Source organism: Melozone crissalis, unplaced genomic scaffold, assembly GCF_028551555.1.
Source record: "Melozone crissalis strain CALT ecotype California unplaced genomic scaffold, PUWL_Pcris_2 ptg000005l_1, whole genome shotgun sequence".
Taxonomy (NCBI): domain Eukaryota; kingdom Metazoa; phylum Chordata; class Aves; order Passeriformes; family Passerellidae; genus Melozone; species Melozone crissalis.
In genome coordinates, this window is record NW_026535783.1 from 30,512,010 (window position 1) to 30,529,055 (window position 17,046).

General features: G+C 44.9%; 1 protein-coding gene across 2 annotated transcripts in view; it reads right to left on the reverse strand.

Annotated features, from left to right (window-relative positions):
* Positions 1 to 17,046, reverse strand: part of ABCA1 (ATP binding cassette subfamily A member 1) — a 91,900-nt gene that overhangs the window by 16,284 nt on the left and 58,570 nt on the right. Inside the window, exons 9-28 of one of the 2 annotated variants that reach the window (XM_054283592.1) lie at positions 15,173 to 15,413; positions 14,473 to 14,612; positions 14,118 to 14,234; positions 11,728 to 11,916; positions 10,712 to 10,917; positions 10,443 to 10,619; positions 9,616 to 9,838; positions 9,040 to 9,261; positions 8,239 to 8,443; positions 7,614 to 7,727; positions 6,976 to 7,147; positions 6,334 to 6,465; positions 5,675 to 5,814; positions 4,530 to 4,667; positions 3,762 to 3,982; positions 3,260 to 3,332; positions 2,534 to 2,736; positions 1,498 to 1,546; positions 706 to 819; positions 223 to 371 (exon numbers count right to left, since the gene is read on the reverse strand). In XM_054283592.1, the coding sequence (XP_054139567.1) occupies positions 223 to 371; positions 706 to 819; positions 1,498 to 1,546; positions 2,534 to 2,736; positions 3,260 to 3,332; positions 3,762 to 3,982; positions 4,530 to 4,667; positions 5,675 to 5,814; positions 6,334 to 6,465; positions 6,976 to 7,147; positions 7,614 to 7,727; positions 8,239 to 8,443; positions 9,040 to 9,261; positions 9,616 to 9,838; positions 10,443 to 10,619; positions 10,712 to 10,917; positions 11,728 to 11,916; positions 14,118 to 14,234; positions 14,473 to 14,612; positions 15,173 to 15,413 (3,225 nt within the window). Of the gene's footprint in view, positions 1 to 222; positions 375 to 705; positions 820 to 1,497; positions 1,547 to 2,533; positions 2,737 to 3,259; positions 3,333 to 3,761; positions 3,983 to 4,529; positions 4,668 to 5,674; positions 5,815 to 6,333; positions 6,466 to 6,975; positions 7,148 to 7,613; positions 7,728 to 8,238; positions 8,444 to 9,039; positions 9,262 to 9,615; positions 9,839 to 10,442; positions 10,620 to 10,711; positions 10,918 to 11,727; positions 11,917 to 14,117; positions 14,235 to 14,472; positions 14,613 to 15,172; positions 15,414 to 17,046 lie in introns of both variants that reach the window. The other variant, XM_054283584.1, reaches the window with a different exon arrangement.

Consider the following 17,046-nt stretch of genomic DNA (forward strand, 5'->3'; position numbering starts at 1 on the left):
AATTATCCTTGCTATGCAAGAATACTGTAATCACATTGGTTTATCATGCAACACCTTTCATTTGCACAGGCAAGTGCTTCACTTCTGCCCCCATGTGCAGCGAAGGCTAATTTTGGTTATCTGCATTCCCTTGAGATTTTTAGCCTACCATCAACTCGGACTACAACACACAGGCCAGAGCTGTCCCTGATGAGGGACTTTGCTCATGTTGGAGGCTCTCACCTGGGCAAAAAAGCCCTTCCGGCTTCTCTTGGCAATGAGCATCCTCTTCCACAACAGAGCCATGAACTGCTGCTGGGTCAGCTTCCAGCCCTTCATTTGGTAGGAGCCTTTCCCATCCATGCCACTGAGAAGGTCTGTCTCTCTGGATTCTGCTAGCAAGAAGAAATTACCCTCATTTAAAAGTTCAGAGATGCTGTCAGTGCTGGAGACACAAGGTGATGGCTGGAGCAGCCACTCGCACCCACCAAAAAAAAAATGCAGAATCAGGAGAAATAACTAGATAAATTTACATGAATGTGTTTTCTCCCTTCTCTCTGAGCTTTGAATGGGAGAATTGAGCAGGCTGTGCGTCCTGCACTGTCCACTATTTCTAAAGGCAAATACATCACCACTCCTTTGGCAGACTCAAGCCTTAAGATCCACAGTACCTATAATATGAAAGAGCATCCAGAGAAAGAAAACAGGCTTGAACTCTGGCAATACCTGGATCTATGTCCGAGTCATTAGGATCAAATGCATCATCTTCTGTAAAGGGACGAAGGCAGCTCTGTCTGTCTCCAAACACACGTCTGTTCCTTCTGGCTGGCAATGTGCCATCTGAAAATGATGCAGTTATGGTTACCTGAACTGCTTCAGTTAATCTCCAGCTAGCCCCAGAAAAAACGAAGCAATATAATTTTCATTTTGCATGTCTTCCATTTGCAAACTGAAGAGTTGATCTGGAGTGACTTCAGAGCAGGTAAAAACAAAACCAAGACTCATTCTGCAATGGGTCATGTTTTATGCACCATACTTTCTGTGATGTCCCAGAAACCTATTCTAGTGCACTTGGCACCTTTTTAGTTTTTCTCCCAGGAGAGCAGGCTGCTCTCATCATAAGAAACTCTCACTTTCCACATGAAAGTCATACATAGTCATGTCACTACAAGTGCAATGTGCTGTTATAAGCACTCAGCGCAGTGATCTGCTCTCAGAAAGGGAAAGTAATTTGGACGTTACTCTGGTCTGATGCGTCAGGAGTTCTTCAGAGCAGACAACAGTGTCAGTCAAGTAATTTGCAATACACTCAACAGAAACTCTTCACTATTACAAAATAAATATACTACCAACTGAATCAATTGACCTTTACAGCACATAAAGGCATGCATTAAATACATTAAACCCAGCTACTTCAGGTCATTAAAAATACTAGGACAGAAGAGCTTCAGTTCAGTCTCAATCAGGCTCTGTCACACCTTAGTATGTGTCACTTCTGTAGGGGACAACTACACCTACCTGAGGTTTCTGCATCCACACCGCTATCATCAGCCACTTTCAGGAAGATCTGAAAAGGAATGATAACTGTCAATGAAAATCAAAGGAGGAGAGATATTGTGGGTACTACTTCAGAAGAAGCCATGTGAGACTGGCAGGTGCAACGAGAGAACTGAGGATACTGAGTTTATCCTCTGCATGATAGTGACATTGACTTTGTGGCTTCTGTCCAGTTTCAGACTGTCAGACTGCTACCAGCTGTGCCCCCTTTCCAATATGAGTTCGTAGGCCATCTCAAACATGAGCTCTTTTCTGTGTCTCAGAAACAGACCTAGTAACTAAACTTGGTGAATCTCGTATTTCCCCATGTCTAACAGCTCTTGCTTGAATAGGCACCTTCATGGAGCTTGACCCATGGACTCTCCTAAACCAGAAATAACTCTTTTTTCAAATTGCAAATAACAACCAAGGTCTTCACAGCTCTGAAGGACTTAGAGGGCAACATCAGTAAGTGACAAAACCACTCTTTCATCTTCCCTTATCATTCTTTTAAAATAAACAAATAAAGATCCTACACAGAGATAATGTGCATGATACTTTCGTGATTAAAAAGAGAGACTTGGCAGCTGGATCAGTCACAGAGAACAAACCCTGAAACCATAAAAAATCCCTGACAAGGGCATATGTCTAAATTGTTTACATAATGTATGTATACAGTACTGAAATGTATATTTTCAGTTAAATGCAACACAAAGCACGCCTAAAAATAACACAGATATTAGAAGCCAAATCAGGGGCCAACCTACACATGATATCTCAGTAAAGTGCAGATGAGCACACAGGACCTGTCCTTGCCTGTTTGTACCACATTTCAGTTTTTAATGCACACCTCTGAGAGCACACTCTTACACAAGGCAGAAGACAATCCATTTTGGAGAGGAATGCAAAGCTGTTCTGTCAATTTTTACAGGAAGCAATAAGGCTTAATCTCATTCTTAATTATGTCATGATTCCTTCTGCCTAGTTTAAGACAACCAGGAATCAGCAGCTCACTAACCTCCTCCAGAGTAGTTTCTGAGATGCCATAGCTGGAAATGCCAAGATCAGAAAGACGGTCATCAATTTCATGGAACAGCTCCACAAAAGCTCCCTCTTTAGCGGCTTTGTATGGCAAGACATAGGTTAATTCATGACCTATGTCCTCCACCAGTCTTGCCTCAGGAACATGTTTTGTAATGAGATTTGAAATTGCAGACACATCTAGAAAAAACAAATGTAAAAGATAGTTCTGTTCTGGTTACACTCATAATGTGGAAAAAAGAGCTCAGCCTTAGAAATCCTGCCAGAAAAGGAGGACAAATAGGACATCTCTGGAAAGAAGCTAATTTCCATGAAGTGTCATTTCTTTTTAATTTAACACAAGACTGGATAAAAGCCTGGACCAAAGCTTGGCTATACTTCTTATGTGCAGAACTTGGGAGAGCTTGTACATGGGATTGGAAGACCTGCAAATAAATCACTGATGTACAGCTCACCAACATTATATACTGCCAACAGGCCACACAACTACATAATATTTGCTTATTATTTCTCAGGACAGCTTGAATTCAAAATGGCTCACTCAAGAAATGCATTCCAATATTTAAAATACAATCACTGTGAATTTCGTCATTTTCCCAAGACCGTAGCTACCTTGGAGCAACAAGGTTAAGTCAGCTGTCCAAGGTGAGCCACAGAGCAAAGTCAACTGGAATTCAATCTTAATTTTTTTTCCAAGCCTCACCTATTGTCAATGTGTCACTTTCATGGTCACTGCCAAGGCCAGCATCAGAGCTGCTCTGGGAGACACTGTCATCCTGGTCACAAAAGAGAAGACAAACATTATTTCCTGCTGGTTATTCAAAATGGGGCCTACCAGATACTACATACTAATAAGTCCAACCAGATGCTGCAGATGGTGACACAGCACTGCAAAGGCTAAAACAGAAGTAAGATGATGGGTACAGAAGTGAGTGTTACAAAAGTATACTTCACTTATTTTGTGTATCTCTGATCAGCTTGAGACCACTGTCACTGAAAGAAACCATAATGGGGATGTATGTCCCACACAACAGTTTAATTAGATATGGTCTAGCACAGTATCCGCTGGACAAGTAACACTTCTTTCAAAGAACAAGGGATTTTCCTTTGAGACATTGAGACATAGAAAATCTTAGCTGCAGCTTCCAAACAGCCTAAGACTTCATGAAGAAAGAATAAACATGAGCATAAAAGGCCAGCTCTACCTTTTTCAGATAGGAAACTGTGCTGCTGCTGTTTCGGCAGGAGCTCAGAGAGGAATCCACATCCTTTTTGACCAGGGTCAAATAATAGCCTGTTCCCAGCTGGTTCTTCAGGAAGAGAGAAGAGCCAACACAGCAGAGCTTGCCATGAGAAATTATAGCAATCCGGTCCCCCAGAATGTCTGCCTCATCCATGTGGTGCGTGGAGAGAATGATAGTGCGACCTGAAAGAGAGCAAGGAAGATGTGGCTGCCAAGTCAAACAAGCCTGTTTGTCTGCTGCCACACCAAAGCCACAATCACCTGCACCTTGTCATGAAGTTGGATGGGAGGTTGATGCCACAATTTTGGGCCCTTTGAACAAGGCCAAGAGTATGGAGAAGATTCATAACTTCTGTCATGGGTTTATTCTCCCCATTCTCTGCTGGCTTTAGTCATGCTCAGCAAAGGCAGGTTTAATTTCATGTCTGCAAGGCTGGTTGCATGGAGCAGAACAGGACATTGCTGAACAGCAAGGTTAATTTTCTGACTTTAGCTGCCCTCAGTCATAATCCAGTAAAAAAGTTTGTTCATGAACTCTGACATGAATAGGAGGAGAAAGATATATAAATGAGAGATCTGAGCATCCTTGTCCTGCATGGTCTCTGTTCATTCCTTGGCACAGGCAACAATAAATTTGCAAAGACATATTGCTATTTTGAGAACAGTCCAGAATCAGATTGATTTTCTTTTGCCTCCCACAATACATTTATTAAGAGTAAAGATGACATACCTTGCCGATACTTCAGAAGCAGTTCCCATATTCCTCTGCGAGAATAAGGATCTACCCCAGCTGTAGGCTCATCCAGAATGACAACTTTGGAGCCACCAACAAAAGCTAAGGCAACAGAGAGCTTCCTCTGCATGCCACCTGTCAGGCACAAGAAGAAAGAAGTGTTCAGGCTGATGCAGAGATGAGGTGAACAGCAATACTTGCAGTATGAAGGATAATGAGCTCTCTGAAAGAAAGCAGACTGAGGAGAACAAGTACTGCTGCTGTTTCAGGCATTCAGGGTCCTACCACTTTCTGGACAGTGGATAATTCATCTGGATAGTCACTCCTCAGTGGAGTCTAACTCTCCTACTGCAGGGAACCACACCTTGCACGCCCACAGTGAACTATAGTGTCTCAGCACCAGGGGTAGCAAATTGCCAGCTTGGAAGCCTAAGCATATTTGGGGATCTGGAACACAGGTCTCCAGAGCCTGAGCTGCAGAAATAAGTCCCCATGAGACTCCCCTTCCATGAAAGTGTTCCAGAGGCAAAAACAGGGAATTATATTGCATTCCTCAATACTAAAGTCAACCATGGTCATCTGCTCTCCCTCCCCAAACTCAAATGTGCAGTCTGTACTGATACTTGAGTCAGACAAAGGCATGTCAGTCCCTCTAGTATCTGGTACAGACTGACACAGGAATTCTGCCCCTACTGAACAAAGGAGAAGGGCACTCCAGGTCACCAACTGAAGGGGCAGAAGTCAGTATAAGGAATGCACGTATGATTCGCAAACAGCAAGAGACTTTGTAGACTATGGTCCAAGCCACCCTCACGTAAACTCATAAACCCCAAATATATGAGTAAGCTTTGGACAACACACAGCAAATGTAGCTGAACTGTGTCACGATGGAAAAAAATACACAATACTCAGAGAAAGTGAGAGACTTGTTATGGCCATTGGATAGCTTGAGACTGTGCGAGATTGTGATGTTTAATAAGATAGACTAATTAGGTACTTAATAAATAAGTCACTTCCTTAAATGCTTAATTTTATAGCAGTCTATATATAATTGCAGGATTCCATCAGGGCGCGTAACACAGCCTCTGCAAAAGCCAGTGGAGTGTTTCTGAGGCTGAGAAATGTAGAAGATCTGAACCTACCAGAGAGCTTGCTTGTCCTAGCTTTCAGTTTGTGAGGCAAACCAACATCTGTTGCCATCTGATCCATCTCCTCTTTCACCTTCTTTTCCGGCAGCCCTTTGAGCCGAGCATAGAACCAGATGTGCTCCTCCACAGTAAGCCTAGAGAACAAATGTAGCCTCAGGGCAGAGTTGAAAGCACCATACTGGGATTCGTCCCTTTTATTAGCATTACTGCAGGCATTTCTGTTTCCTCAGGAAAACATCTTTTAAGGCTGAGGTTTCAGGAAGGAGCCACAGACTGGGTGCACTCAGTTTGAGCCTGACTTCAGGGTGCGGCTCTATTCAGCACCGATGTAAATACTCTTTTTTTAAGGGTGTTTGACAGTACCACAAGCAACCTAAATCAGTAGGCACCAGGGATACACTTGGCCTAGCTGAGTGGAGTACATTATTAACAGACATGAAAGATGAAAGTGTAAGCTCTTGCTGGTCATTCCCAGGCAGTTGGGAATGTGCTAATAAACAGAATGTTCCTGTACCAATCCCACACACTCCACTGTCTCACACCATGCGCACACAGAAAAAGGACTGTCAAAGCCAAAAGCACACTGCTGTATCCTAGAGAACCCAAACAGCTGTTAGATACCATCAGTCCTACACATCCCAGATGATACTCACAAGTCAAACAGCACATTGTGTTGTGGACATACACCCAGGTTCTGCCTGATGGTGCTAAGCTCAGAGCGGATATCTTTGCCCAGGATGAAGGCTGTACCCGAAGTTGGGGGAAACAAGCCAGTCAAAATGGACCTGAAAGAAAAATAGAATCGATCAGCAGGTTTCGCCACTAGGAAACAGTGGAAGGCTAAATTAAGAGTAGGTGGAAACCCTGGGGAATCCCATATCTGGAAAGTAGCCTGAAAAACATCTCACTAATGGATTTTAAATAAACCAAACCACAAATCAGCTCCAGTGGTGATCAAAGAACACCCACATAGCTGCTTGAAGGAAAGATTTTTTTTTCCTCTAAAAGCTTCTTGTTCTTTCAGTACCAACTTGCTTTCTTTCACTGGTAAGTCAGAATCACAAATGGCATTACTACAAAATGCCACCTACAGATTCATTTGACCTAGCCTCAACCTGAACCTCCTGTGGTTCCAGTCCCCTGTATCTGTAAGGCAGCAGCACAACTACACTAAATCAGGAGAGGCATTCTAGTCTGCACCAGCTTGCACGCTCCAGTTCTATGGCTACCTCTACTATATGGATAGGAGTATTCAGTCACTTTCCTACTGTCTGAAACCATTATTTTGTTCTTACATGGTAGTGGTTTTCCCTGCTCCATTATGTCCCAGAAAGGAGGTGATTTGTCCTTCATAGAAGTTGAGTGTGAGACCATCTACAGCAACTTTCTTGCCATCACGGTAAACTTTGACCAGGTTCTGGATGGAAACACCAAGACTCAGATGCACTGGCTCTTCTTCCTTGCAGACTGAAAGAAAACACAAAGTAGAGAGATCTGATAAAGGTTTTAACAGAAATTGCATAGGAATTTTAATAGACATCATATTGCCCTAAGCCTGTGAAGGAATGAGCTATATGAAGACTGGCCACTTTATTCCTCAGAGAGAGGAATCTTCAGCAAAGTTGTCATTTAGCTATTGTCTCTCTCCTGAGCTAATTTGGGAGTTGGAGACCTCCAGTTTTATCAAGGTCACCAAAAATACAAGGCCTTCTCAATTCCATGAGCCTGGAGTACCCAGCTGCAGTCAGGTAGGCAAAGTACCTTGAGTTTATCCGGATGCACCCACTTGATCAGCATAGCCAAAGAGTGATAACAAAAGGGTGACCAATTTCACCTACCCATGCCAGTACAGCCCCTGCTGTCCTTGGACTATCATTTCAGAAAAAGGCAGACCTTAATACCTCACTTTCAAAAGGCTGTGTCCAGCACTTACCTTCTGAAGACCCCTTCTGGTCAGGATGGGGGTGCTGCCTGTTCTGTGGTTCCTCCCCAAACCAATATGACTTTGTGAAAGGAAAGTACCAGGGTCTGGGAATCCCATACTGGCCTAAAAACAAAAGCATTACATGAGCCTGAGTGCATCTGTCACTTTTCTTTAATTAGCTTTCAGGACAAGAAGGGAAGTACTCCACCCACATGAGGTGAGGCACGAAGGAGAAATCTTTCTGTATGAAGACACTGACAGACTCTGGGTAAGAGACATCTAACTTCACTTTAGGGTTAAAAACCCTATGCTGAAAGGTACTTAGTGGCACAGGTGGTACTGATACTCAACTCCTCTCTTGCCTCACAGTCTGTGAACTTTGGAGGAGGGAACAAGTCAAGTACAGCAAAGCTTCTGGGGCTAGATCAGCCATGGCCACAATGGGGTCATGCTTCTGTGCTGGGCAACACTCACTGCTAGCAGCACCAGCCTTGCTCTGATCCTGGTTTTGCTCCATGACCTTTGAATAGCTCTGCTTAAAAATGGGCCAAATTTGCACCTTAGCAGGTGAAAAGGGTGAAAGGATTTATTTAAAAGCCTTAAGACATGATCATCTCTCAAAAGTAGACCTCACCTGGGAAGACAGATTCAATGTACCAGGTCATGACTCCATAGAGGAAGGTATCAAACAGCATCATGACAGCTGATGTGGTGATGCTAAAGCCATCTTCTTCCAATGGGCTCTCAAAGAAGTTGTCCCACTGAACACCAACTCCCTGCTCCTCAAAGAGCGCAAAGTACTCACAACCAAAACCAAAGGCTACTGGAGACAGCAGGCTCTGAAAATGGGAGGCATGAACATTTTTACATGAATTTTTTTATATCTACTCTCCAATTAGTCATCTCAGTTGTAGCACAAGAATGAGAGACATTGTCCATATGAAAAGTCCAAATTCCATGGACCATCACTGTATTTGCAGATATGGAGTGGCATATTTGGTCAAGGTTCTAAGAGGCCTGAAATCTCTACTGGACCTCCACCCAGAATTGTTTGTTTCCCTATCTTTCCCTTGCTCTTTGGATTTTCCTGCAAGGGAACAGGTTGCTAACAGTCACCCTCTCCAGACAGGTAAGAAATGCTGAGCAGAGGAAAAGCAGGTGGTTCCTTCAGGCTGCTTGTCTGGTTATACAGCATGACAGCATACAGAGATCAAGGCAGCTTAGTCCAGCTGCATTACTTCTACTACCAAAGCCAACAAAACCCTCCCAGCAGCTTCTACCAGGTTCAGTAAACCTCTTTATCAAGCCCAACCCTGAAGACTTTTACACTGAAAATTAACCTCCCACTGCCACTTCCCCCCTTGTAAGAGTGTCCAGCTGCTGAGTGCCATACTGGCGGCACCCCAGTGCCCAGGAAAGTTTCATCAAGACTCACCGCAAAAATCTTGAGTGAGAAGCTGATGTGGTCCTGCCAGGCAACACAGAGCACATAAGGCAGGTACAGTGTAAAGTACACAATGCCCCCACAGGCAGCTGCCAGGTTGGCCCTGGAGAACACAGTGCTGATGAGGAAGCACTGGAGGATGGTCACAACGCCGAAGATGGAGAGGAAAATGAACACCACACTAGGATCACTGTAAGGCAGCAGATTCCCCATCTGGCAGGAGAACAATAAGTGCATGAGGTTTTGAAAGGATTCTCCAAGGTATCTCTGTTATAGGCAGCTCTGCAGAGCTGCTGCTCAGTGGAGGCAGGGTTTCCTGCAATTTGCACAACAGCCTTCCCAGAAGTGAGGCAGTGCCAGAGGCATCTTTTCAACAGAACTGAATCTACAACATTCCCTCCTGCTGTTTTCAGCCACATAGTCCTGTTGTTCCTAAATTCTGTTCCCAAAAAGTGACTGGTCAACACATACCCACAAACTCCTCCCCAGTGTGTCTGTGCAGACCACTGCTTGGCAGGCTCTAAAGGCTCTAGAATTTGCTGCCACAGGCCAAACCAGGCAACTCACCTTCAGGATCAGCACCAAGAGTCCTGCACTCATCAGGAGAGGGACAAGGCTGCTAATGAACCAGCTTAACCAAAGGATGCCATTGTCAAGTCCCATAATCCTCATTGTTTCTTTCAGCCGGGCTTCCTTCTCATACACAATGCCCTTAATTATCACAGCCACTGAGTAGATCCAAGCTAGTGTCATGAAGAGAGGCATGGAGCGGCTCATGACACGCAGAAATCTGAGAAAATGAAAGAAAGGGGCCAGGAGATCTGAGTGAGAAACATTACTGCAACTTCAGATACCCCTTCAAGGGCTATCAGAGCATGGTGACAGCTAAGGCTTCCCTGCACAAAGTAGCTGATATGCAAAGCCTGAGACAGGATCCTTGTCTCACCATGAGGTGAGGTGGGTGGGTTTAGAGCATATTACCAGTTAGGAGTGGGAGGTGGAGCTGCAATTGTCACTCAGTGAAAGAGTGGGTGCAAAGAGCTGCCTTGTCTGGGAGCTGCTCTCAATTGCCCTCTTTCCCCTCTCCTGTGCCTATCTATCTGTCCTGCTTTTTTCCCCAGTGCTATTTTCACTTGCATCAGGTGTGGGGATATGGTCACACCTCAGGAAGGTACTGTGTGTGCTCAGCTCCAGGACTCTCTTGGGCAGGACTCTGCAAGTCATTACACATTCTAAATCTTCCATGTGGGTGCCCTAATTCTAGGGATTAGGAACACAATGGAGATTGCCTCCTCACTGAAAATAGGGACAAAAACCATGCCTGAGGATTGACAAAAGCCCATGCCTCCCAAGTTCCTCCTCCTGGGAGTTTTTGAAGCGGCCTGTATACATACATGTCATCCACGTAACATGGGTAGGGCATCTGCTGCACATAAACTCCTGTCTTCTTCTCTGTGCCTGTCTGAACCCTGATGATGGCCTGTTCCACCACATCTTGCAGGTAGACAAAGCCTCCCCAGACATAGCGCATGTCCTCAAAGGGATCAGCACGGGGACCAGGATCCCAGTACCTGCACCAAGGGAACAAGACCTTTCCATTAGAAATCCTCCTCACTCCATTCTTTGTAAGAAATTGATCGTAAGGCAGGATGTCAGGGCTCACCCATCCTTAATCTTGTTGGTCCTTTCCACATTATCAATGTCCATGCGTATCTTGTATTTCACGTGTTGAGGAAGGTCTGTGCTGTCAGGAGCTATTTCAGTGAAGACTATGCCAGCCCAGAACCTCCTTTCATCCAGAAGTTCCAAGGACTTGTTAATGAGCCGGACTTCTGTGGGCACAGGCTCCAGTTTGTCCAGGTTGACACACTAGACAGGGACAGAATTGGAAGCATTTATGGGATACACTGCCAAATTATAAGGTACTTTGTTTAGTTGTGGGGTGGAGGGAAAGAAGAGAACACTCCAATGGTAATGTCATGCCCAAGTAAAAAGACAACAGCATCAGACTATTTTGCAATGGTTTGCTCAGTTATAGCCCAGCAAGTTGCAAGAGTTGTCATTGCTTCCTGCTTGACAGTCACCTACCAGTCCAATATATATCACTGAGAAATACCCCAGCAAAGGCATTTTCTGTACAAGAGGTTAGCTAGCACTGCAGTATTACCTACAGGATTTCATCCAAGTATCAACTTCCATAAATGGTCTTATTTCATCTGTTACCAATAAATCAAATCTGATTCAAAGCCTATAAACATCAGTGGAGAGACCTGAAGGTTTTGGATCAAGCCCTTAACAGGCCATAGCCTGTTTCTGCTTGCACTCATCTCCCAAGCTGATGAGGCAAAAAGTAGAACTAATTTCGTTCCCTCAATTTGAAGCAGCTGCTAGCTTTACCACAGCCCTCAGCTAAACCCCACCGCGAACTGAAGTATGAACAGCTACACTGCTGGAGACAGCAGCAGCTTTCAGTCACTAACAGAAGAGCAGGAAACCACATGCAGTGACGGAAGCAAAAACTTCAAGAACAAGGCCTACAGTAATATTCCTACATCCTGGTTGTATCCATAAAATGGATGGAGGAATATCTACCTTACCTTTTCAGAACACCCAACTGCATGAGTGGAGACCAAGCTGCTGCCCTCCCCCAGCACCTTGTCCACACTAACAATATCTCACCTCCATGAAGCGGGAGATGGTCTGGATAGCCCGGTCTGTCTCATTGAAGGCATCCACCCAGGTGTACACAGAGCCATTTTCTGTCTCAAAGTCCTCTGGACTGTTTGACAGGAAACGGGCAACATCCTCTACTGTCCAGTTGGAAGCTGGCAAGTGCAGGTCCCAGAGGGCTTTGCCTTTCAGCAACGTCTGCAAGTGTTTTGTTTTCAAAGAAGAAATGGTTGTGAGAAATAATATTAGATTCCTCTCTCTTAATGAAGTCAAGCACTACAAGGAAAACAGCTGCTAAGAAGGTGCAGGTAGAGGCCCTCTATCATACTGAGAGGATCAATACAGTGGTGTCCTTCCCCTTACCTTCACTTTAAGGGGGATATGCGTCCCTCGGTACAGCTACATCATATCAGTGTGCTTTGCAGGCTGGCTGCCTGCCTCCATGTCCTGCCAACCCCTCTCCCAAGGAGAGGGCAGCAGAGAGCCATGTACAGCTCTGCACCCCACACAGGCAAACCAGGGAAAAGGGAGACGCTAGCGCCGCAGAAATGCATTTGCCCAATACTTGGTGCCTAGCTCTGCTCACTTCTTCCAGAAAAATCTCACCTCCTGGCTCGGATGGAGAGCAATTGAGGCACAGCTGAAGGCTCAATAGTCACTGTGCTGAGCAGAAATATCAGCACCAGAGGCCAGGCGATTTTTGTATTTTGTTTTTGTGCCACCAGGGCTGGCCGAAGCTCCCCTGTAGAGCCATGATGTCCTGCCTTTATCCTCTTGTCTAGGACAGTGCTTTCTTCACCTGGATTAACTGCTAGCTTTCCGAGGACAGGCTACTGTATGCACAATGCCTAGCACAAATGCACTGAAGCAGAAACCAGTCCACTGGGCAGACAATTTAAGGCCAGGCAGGAAGGGAACAGTAATTGTAAATTACACAGTTGAACTGAAGTCAGGGAGATAAAAAGAAAAACCTGCACAAGAGAGAAAACTGCAAAAATCCTCATGATTAAGAACAGGAAGTGGATTTTTTGCCACAACAAAAATGAAAGAGAGGTAAAGAGCTTCCCCATACTCTGCTGTTACCAGCAAACCAGAAAGTAGTGGGTCACACAGTTACAAAAACAACTTTGCAAACTGTAAAAACAGAACAGACCAAGCTACCAAAGGAAAACATACAAAAAGGAAATCCAAGCACACAGGAATCGGATGTGCTGTGCTCCCTTTTCATTTGGTCTCCATGGTTAACTTCTGCTACCATGCGTGTAGGGAAATGGCTCAAACTCATCTTGTTTAAGTCCAACATTAAAGCTCCTTAATCCTAGGGGCACTTGTTGCCCTTCCTGAAGTTCACAGGCACATTAGCATCAAGCTAGAAGTGGCACGGATGGGAAAACAAAGCACTTTCCTCTCCCTCAGCAGGAAGAAATATGCCAAACAGATTGTACAACCCAGAAAGTTGAGAGGTGATGGCCAGCCAATCCAGAAACATGACAACTGAAGGAGATGCTTGCTGGGAGCTGCCAAGGCACTGACAATGAAGTACTCCTGCTTGTGTGAATGCCAACAGGTGACAACAAAGAGATTGTTTTACTATACTGGTACAGAAAAGACCAGATTGCTGGGAAGATCAATAATTAACCACCAGAGGCAACAGTGTTAACAAGCAACATAAAATATAAAGCCATAAAAGCCCAGGGCTCAGTTAAAAAAAAAAAAAAATAGAAGCAACATTCACTTTTCAGAGGACATCACTGCAAATAAATGTTTTGGACCTCAGCTTTCTGCCTGAGCTTTGTAACAATCTGTTCAACTGTCTCTGGTGCCCTAGTATGTCATGTTGATGGAGAAGTACAACAGGCCAGGTCACATGATTATTCAGCACAGCATTACACTGGGGTGAAAAAGGAATGGGTTTATACAACCTGGGGAGGTCTCTGTACACAAGATGGTGCATGGTGATAGCCAACCAACTGTGTTGCAGAGACAGCTGGAAAAACTACTCTACAGCAGTCCCTCTGTTTCTGGATGTTAGCTTTACATCACTGTACTTGCTAAGATGTTGGCGCAGGGTGCAAAGATCCACCCCTCATAGCTGCACCCGAGGAACCATGGTGACATGCTCATGACACATTAGGGCAACACTGCAGACAAAACAGTACATTTTCCAACAGAGGCAGATTAGAATTGGGTGTTAAATGTGCTGTTTGCAGGAGACTGTTAGGTGAAGGAAGGAATGCCAATCATAACGCAAGATCAGTACTCAAGATCTCTTTCAAGAAGAGGTCCCATCCACAGTATTTATCTGCCCAATTCAGCACTGAAGCACCTTTTAAAATAAATATTTCATCACTTATTGCAAAAAACAACAGCAGTGGTTCTGGCAAGGACAGCATACTGACCCGAATGAGATCCATTTCCTGACTACTTTCCATAAATGTCCAAATCTTTGGGCTTATCTCCTCCCACATTCCCCCGAGGTCACGAAACACACCCAGCTCCTGGAATGTCCTGTTCACCTGTCACAAAGCAGAGAGGAAGGTTATTTCCAAAAGCTGGCAGAGACCATCATGAGCTGAGAGGTTGTACTGAGCCTTCAATAGCAAGTACATGGGAGGTGAGAGATTAGGGAGGCTGCGCTTTTGTAGGCAATCCTTCCTAGGCTTGTGTTTGGGTCCAATTTAACTAGAGAGGATCAGCTGCACAGCCAGAGGACACAGCTAATGCCACATTATTAGACGACAGGGCTAGAGTTACCTCAGACATGACCTTCCTTACAGCTGGTGTATCTGGAGTGTACAAGATCTTCCCAATCAGCAAGGGCTTCAAAGCCCTCCAGATAATCCTGGAAAGCGGGCTGGATTCCAGGTTCTTCATTAGCTCATTGCAGTAGGGTGCTGAAGAAGAGCACAAAGGTGAGTGGCTGAACAGCACAGTAACAACTGCAGAAGGCATAGAACTTCAAGAACAATCAAAGCATTTTTCAGACGCAAACCCCCTCCTTTACTGCAAAGCTTCACAAACAGCCCCTTTTAGCCCAAGCCTGCACAGTCTGCCCAGCGAACAAGGAGCAACCAGGTAGCCTCCAATACTAAGAGCCACAGTACTAGTTCTGTAACACTCCCACAACCCCAATGCATGGCACAAACAAAATTTATCTGGAAAAGGTCAGATTTCCAGAGGCTACATGTGACTGCGCTCCCTCTCCCACTAATGCAGCCCCACTGCACGGCTTCCTGTGTACGCTACATAGGTGGTAGGTAGCAGGTCCTTGGGAGACTCTGCAAGCTGATAACTTCTTCACCTTAAGGGCATATGCAGGACAATATGCCTTTCTGAAATAGCAGTGACTATGTCCCTCAGGACCACCTACCTTCATCTGTGGAAGTTTGGAACACGCTAGCAGTGACAATCATGAAGTAGATAGGACCTCAAACTATGCCATTGTTACACTTACTTGTGGAGTTATCATAGAAGTTAATCACATCATCTTCAGTGCTGTTGCCTCCAAACAGTGCTTTGTAATTGTTATCCTCATACCAGTTGAGGGATTTAATTTTGAGCCCTCCACCTTCAGGATGGCCGCACACAATCCGTGACACAGCCTGATAGATCTGTGTAGAGGAGTTTGAGGCATTCACATTGTTCAGGAACATCACCTCTTGTCTCATGTCACTCCAGCTCTTCATGCTCAGCAGCTGGAGGGGAAGGATGGAGAAAAGAATGGAAGCAAGTATTGAACAGGATTAGTAAAAGGAGGTCTTTCCGTGCACCTTCAAACCACAGAACAGATTTTTCAACAGATGAGAATCCTCTTGAACACCACAAGGGGAAGAACAGGGAAAACAATTCCCCACCACCACAATGGAAGTCTCTTCTGAGCAAGCACTTGGGATATATCCTTGCCAAGTTCTTTACTACTGAGTTTTCTACTCCAGTGCTGTGGGTGGTTCCTGGCCTCCCTGCCCTCTAACATGGAAGCTGCTTGTTCTCCTGGTTGCACAATGACTTACATTCCAGTGGAGTACCCTCACAAGGACAGGTGGGGTGGGGTACATAGAGTCAGAATAGGAATTAAAGGAACGACACCGAGTGACTTGTGGGTCACAAACTGGATGAGCCACAGGCCACACCAGTGTCACCTGGCACAACTCCACCTAACCTCCACTGATTTACACCAGGCAGCCAGTCTGATCTCTCAGATTGTCATCACTTATTCCTGCCCCAGAAACTCCTTGCCCCATTGTCAACAGCATTCCCAGAATATCCTTGAAAACAAGTCCTGTTGCAGCCAGGACCCTGAATAAGCCTTGCACATAGCCAGTCACTGCAAGGAGCCTTCTGCTGGCCAGTTGACCTCACACCTGGCCTGAGGTGACAACATTCAACCAGCCAGAACAATTAGTACCTCCAGACTCATTTGAGAGGCATAAGCCAGACAATATGCCTGTAATGTGCCATGAACAAAAACACCCTGCCCTCAGCCTGAAATATTCACTGCATTAATGTTGCCATACTCGGGCTTATGGCCAAGCTGACCACAACACAAAAAGTAACCCACCCACACAAGCACTTGTTTCATGCTACACTGGAGTGTTGTTTTCAGGCCCCCTATCCTGAGGTGTCAGGGCATCACCTCTTCGATGGTGACAATAAGTGGATGCTAAGAAGAAATAAGACAAAGGCAAGAATCTAGGATACTTCCTCTAAGTAAGCTTCCAGCTTCCATTTATTTGCAGCTCAGGGAACTTCTATTTCCTAACCCTCAATGACTTTCTTCCATGGTGAACTCCTAGAATTTAGAACAACCACAAGGATTTAACATCCAATATCACAGGAAAGAACCTCTTCTCTCTCCTTATCTGGCTGTGCTCAGCTCCCTTTGGTGTCATGTGGTTTTGTTTTTTGTTTTTACTGAAAGAGATGGTGAGCATTCAATCCCTATCTCTTTTTCATGTGCCACTGAACTCTACAGGTATTTGCCATATCCTCAACTCATCTCTCTTGCAAGCTGAACAGTCTCAACCTATTCCCTTGTTCCTTTGGTGAAAGCCATTATACTTCTAAATGTCCTAACTGGCCTTCTCTGAACTTTATTCCAGTTATGCTATCCCTGTCAGAGAACAAGAACCTAGATTTGTGTTCCTTATCAAAGGGTTTTGTATAGCATCGTGATAAAATCCTACAGCTGGTTCTCTATCCCTGTTTAAGTGTTTTCTAGAATTTTATCTGATTGCTTGACTCCTGCTGAAACATCAGGTGACATTAACTTGGATGTTCTCACTGTGCTGTCCAGAACAGGTGCATGCACTTAACAGGGTTAGCAGAGCT